Here is a 5262-nt window from a genome sequence, read left to right as displayed (position 1 = left end):
TCGGTGCAAATATACTCAATAATATCTCTAACCTCCTGTTCATTGAGGGATTCTCTAGGTCTCCCTGTGCGTGTAGGGCGCGCTCTTTTAGGCACATCGTATAGTAGGATCTTCCTAACTGTGCTGTCTCCTAGGTGGTAGTAGCCCTGGAGCTGTTGCAGGCCTATTTTAGCGAATTTAAAGAGCCGGCGTATGCCCTCTTTGTGCTTGGTTCTGATCTCTGCACCTAGGAGACGTGGAGACATAGGTGGAGTGGTAAAAGGATCCATAATGGTGGAGTTGTTGATAGTTTAGTCCTAATGTGAAGAGTTTTAATTTCGAGGTTCTACAGCCTGAACGCACGGACTTTTGTCCCCATGTTCGTTAGAAAGCACATACTAGGCATCTTTCCTCAAAGCTTACGGGCGGAACTTGGGACATGTTGGTCGCACTTATGAAAGTATGAAAAGCAATGGTTGAAAAGTCAAAAAAGCTCAAATTTTGCTATAAATCTAACTAAGTCCTCGACGCCGCTCCCAAATCCAGCACTTGTTTGCTTCAAGACTACACCAACTCTTTAGTAATGAACCAGCTGTTCAGCAATGCACCAGCTATCCAGCAATACACCAGCTGTTCAACAATGCACCAGCTGTTCAGCAAAGCACCAGCTTCTCAGTCCAGCATCCCGCAGCTGGTGCTCAAAAGTAAAGCATAAAGAAGAGAGTTGAGGGCGAGAAAAGATTTTCACTTAAGGGGAAGGGGTTGTGGAGCAGCCTAAGCTCAATAAAAAGGGCCTAAGCTCAATAGAGAGGGCCTAAGCTCAATAGAGGGTGCTCGGGAGTGCTCGGGGTTTCAGAAATGAAGGTATCCACAATCTAGCCGAGAAGATCGGAGACTCTTAATTAAGCTTAGACTACTTCACAGTCATTGCCTTTTAAGTGAAAATCTTTTCTCGTCCTCATTCCTCATCCTTTTCTATCACTTTTGAAGCAATGCTACTGCATTTTGAGATACAGTTGCATTAGTTGGTGTATTTCTGGACAGCTGTTGCATTGTTAGACAGCTGGTGCATTGCTGGACTGAGAAGCTGGTGCATTGCTGAACAGCTAGTGCATTGCTGAATAGCTGGTGCATTGTTGAACAGCTGGTGTATTGCTGGACAGCTGGTGCATTGCTGGACAGTTGATGCATTGCTGGACTACTGCACTCTGAGATACAGTTGCATTGCTAGACAGCTAGTGCATTGCTGAGAAGCTGGTTCAGAGCTGCTATAGTGCTGAGATGGATATCCTGAATCTAGCACTAGGACTTGAGAGATTTAGGGCCTAGAACTTAGTTTTAAGAGCAATTGCAATGTTTTTTGACCCTTTGAATCATTCATACTATTGTACTTTCATAAGTGCGACCAACATGTCCCAAGTTCCGCCCGTAAAAGCTGCCTCAATCAAGCTAAAAGATCAACATGCACAGTTTTACTAGTTCAAAACTCTCAATATTATAAGTGTCGGGTCCTTCCTCATCGTTGATGCTTGCATTTTCGGCACGTCCACTGCCCTCCACCTAGCTAAGAACGTGCCAGGAATACAAATCAATTTGATTGACAAAGCGACATTTCCAAAGACAAAGAGCGCTCTCGTCGATATCAATAAGATAATTCGCACCACTACGCAGGTATTCTCTATATACGCTCCGCAACCAAGGCAGTACTCAAATGGAAGTTAGAGAAACTGCACTGGCAGTTCTATCATCCTGCGGAGCATTTATACATTAAGAGTGGTGGCCAGGAGGGCCAAGTCCTGGAACAATGTGCCGATCTGGGTGTCAAAATGGCATGATGATGAGTGCTCAGCCAGAACTGCAGAAGAGAGACCCATAATTGTTCACGTGCATCGGCTACCAAGAGTTGGAATGCTTTGTTATAAGACCATTGAGTGGGTGGGTTGATGCCACATCACCTCTGACTACCATGGTTGAGCGTACAGTGAGCAAAAGGGTGAAGTACTTTCAAGCTGATTTTCATAAGCTCAATTTTTACGGGTACGGAAACTGTAATGGAGTTCATACACTGGATGGAGAGAAAATTCTTGCGCAGAATATAATCATTGCTACCGCTCCGGAAACAGGGGAGCTTTAGCTGTGAAGGCTTCGCGTTCAAGAACGAAAACAGAGTCTTAAGTGCTGCTATTGTGCCAGGCAATATCAAGGTTACAGATTCTCGGGTACAGTTATTTTAGGGTGTGCTAATCTTTTTACACGATGTTAGTAGTGTCGATAGGAAATATTTTCTACCTTTTGATTTATGGGATCTGATGTCGTCCCAAGATGAGTGCTGCCTCTGAAAAAGCGGCAGATCCTCAGAATCACCAGCGAGAAAGGCTTCAAAAACGCGGTTCATGATGTTTTATCAGGCACGAACATTTCTATACCTTTTGAACTCCCCAAGAGTGAACAATGGGACGTCACTCAGGATGTTAAAGGCAGATGCCCTAATATCTGCTCAGATATACTCGGTACTCTAGGACCCGACTTGCATTTCGACTCGTACGGAGTTGCTGGTACCTCTTCAAATCTCCAGTCGAAAGTATATCATGAAAAATCCAACATCTTCTTTCATATAGGGCTTTTATTACCGCTGATGACAATTTCATCATATCAGTACGCTCACTATGCCGTGGGCTCTAATCCTGATGCAATGGCTCTTTTCATTGCTGTGAGTTCTTGCCAATTATTAGTGAAGTAGTAGGTACAATTATATATACTGGAGGGGAAATTTAGAGAGAGATGCTTGGCAGAGAGACATGGGAGGAGGAGCTGGAAGTGGCCTGTGGCTTACTCGAGAACGGAGGAATTTTCAATAAAGTCACATGCAGATGCCCATACTCTGTGCGGATGTTGTCCATTGTTATGTATTCTCTGGGATGGACAACTCTTGTGTTCATAGTAAAGGAATCCTCGTGAAACTCATGCTTCGTGAACCTCTTCGGGACGGCGGTTCATACACATAAAAGTGAGAATTTAGTGACAAGTCTCTGCTTCTGCGTTTCCCCTGTTTCCAGGCCCCCGTACTCCCAACTCCCATTCAGAGGTTCATCAGCTCTACCTTATTGCCTCCATAAACATCCTCAAGTGCGTTTTTGGTATCTTAACAACACTAGTCCCTCCTCCAGAACCCCTTCCTCAAAACATAAGGCATGTATACTGACACTAAATGTCTGGAACATCCATCGATCGTGCCGCGACAATTCGCTGAGTGGTAAGATTGCCTTCCATACCTTCGGGAATGGGACTTGCCGATGGCAAAGAAAAGTCGAAGCCGCTGTCGCCTGTCTGAAGATGATGTAGGAAGATAGCGATGTCGAACGCGTCAAAGGCTTCCAGTATGTCCTCTGGCTCGTTGATATCGTAGTAGGTGTCTGAACCGCCGGAGATCCTAAGAAGTCTGTAGCCCAGAGCGCTGTGCGTGATTGCGTACTTGACAGAGAGTTCGAAGTCGGAGGAGTTATCCCGGGTTACCGTGAACGTAGACATGTTCCTAGAAACCTCAAAGGTAGTAGTTCCGCCTCTGCCTGATGCAGCAGACTTAGTGACTCTGAACCAATGCTCTCTGCCTCGGCTCACGGCGAACTTGTAGGCACGAATCCCTCCGGCAACATTACCAGTCTTGTAGCTGGACTCTTCCAAACCCACAGGCTCGTAGATGAAGGTTTGGTAGACAGTATAAGTGGTGATCTCTCGCTTGCTATACCGATCGATACGTGTGTCTTGACTAATTATTCTGAAACAATTAGTATCATGGGAGAACTTGATGAAGGTATTGCAGGGTATTACCTTTGCGACATGATCGCTATTCTTCGGGATTGGTACGTGTTTGAGTACAGTCCTGCGCGACATTAGCAAAGGCTCTGCTAGGAAGGATCCAGTTATTTACCTAAGTGTACGAAAACGACGAAGTCGCGCAGAATCGAGAAAGATCCGAGAGACAATGATGAAATCCGGATAACAGTCAGAAGCCGTCAATAAATGTGTAGTTACTGCAGAGAATGTGATTGAGGTAAGTAGCGCGTTGTTGTGGTAAGGAGATTTGTAAAGGCTCGATGCAAAAAAAAAAGAGTTTTCTAGGAGCAAATCAAAGCCGTAAATCAGTTCACCTGTATCTATGCCTACATTCATCTCAACTTTTGGATATAAAGCTTCAAGGTAAAGTCTCTTTAGTTACCTACAGCCACGTACGGCAAATACATGGCTCGCTAATAGCTACACAAGTTATGTATACATTATACAACAAGGGAATTCGATGGCACTATGCAATCACTAGACGAAGAGCTAATTCGGGCTGCGTTGTCAGAAGTTCTCGATTCAAGGTCCACTATCGTTACTAGCTGCATCTAGTAACTTGCATTCCGCTCGAAGTCATAAGTAAGGTTAACTTAAGACAAACTAGCCGCCATGCCTCCTTCAAGCATAAGGAGTTCTGTGAGGGAGCACCCTGAGAGAAAGAATCGAGATCTGAGCATTGTCGTCACTACTTCTCAAGCTTAAGAGACAGCTTGAAGGTTGGAAAAGGTATTTATTGAGGCTGCTGCAGGCAAGTAAACTAAAGACTTGATGTCCCCAAATTGCGTTCATTGGCAGGTAACCGGACATACTGCGCTGGTAACCTCAATCATGATCCTATTCCCACCCCATAAAATACCCATCACCACTAGTCATCATGCTCTGCAACTCTTTCGGCCGTCATTTCTGAAGTGATTTGGGGTTGCTGGGCAACTTGCCTGGCTCTGATGATTGCCATCCTATCCTGCAGGATATCCGGCGGAAGCGTGAAGTCCAAATGGCCAGATAGGGGAGCCAACCTATCGAAGTCCCGCAAGATGTTTGGTGATGAGCTTGCGAAGTCCAAGTCGATATACATAGCTGGAAGTGGGTCTGAGTCATCACCAGATTCTAGACAGTGTAGAAATATGCCCACGTCGAAGGCGTCAAATGCCTCTAGATAATCTTCCACTCCATAGGTCCCCGATTCATCATCACCCCCAAGCACCTTGGCGAGATTGTAGCCAAAGATGTTGTGTGATATCACAAACTTGGCACCGAGTTCAGCGTCTGTGATGGCGTTTCGGGTTACCGTAAACGTGGATCCATTCTTGCGAACTTCAAAAGCCGTGGCTCTGCGCAATCCTTGGTCTGCAGTAACGAACATGGGGACAAAAGTCCGTGCGTTCAGGCTGTAGAACCTCGAAATTAAAACTCTTCACATTAGGACTAAACTATCAACAACTCCAC

General features: G+C 45.4%; 2 protein-coding genes across 2 annotated transcripts; both read right to left on the bottom strand.

Annotated features, from left to right (window-relative positions):
* Window positions 1-3183: 3183 nt before the first annotated feature.
* LY89DRAFT_666436 (uncharacterized protein) lies at window positions 3184-3818 on the bottom strand (the record flags this gene model as incomplete). Its single annotated transcript, XM_018212911.1, has 2 exons — window positions 3184-3754; window positions 3808-3818. The coding sequence occupies 2 exons, from the start codon at window positions 3816-3818 to the stop codon at window positions 3184-3186; spliced, it is 582 nt and encodes a 193-aa protein (XP_018075155.1).
* Window positions 3819-4681: 863 nt separating this feature from the next.
* On the bottom strand, window positions 4682-5179 carry LY89DRAFT_730814 (uncharacterized protein; the record flags this gene model as incomplete). The annotated part of the gene is made up of 1 exon (XM_018219517.1): window positions 4682-5179. The coding sequence occupies one exon, from the start codon at window positions 5177-5179 to the stop codon at window positions 4682-4684; it is 498 nt and encodes a 165-aa protein (XP_018075154.1).
* Window positions 5180-5262: the final 83 nt, after the last annotated feature.

Source organism: Mollisia scopiformis (assembly GCF_001500285.1).
Source record: "Mollisia scopiformis unplaced genomic scaffold LY89scaffold_6, whole genome shotgun sequence".
Classification (NCBI taxonomy): domain Eukaryota; kingdom Fungi; phylum Ascomycota; class Leotiomycetes; order Helotiales; family Mollisiaceae; genus Mollisia; species Mollisia scopiformis.
This window is presented reverse-complemented; position numbering and strand designations above follow the sequence as displayed.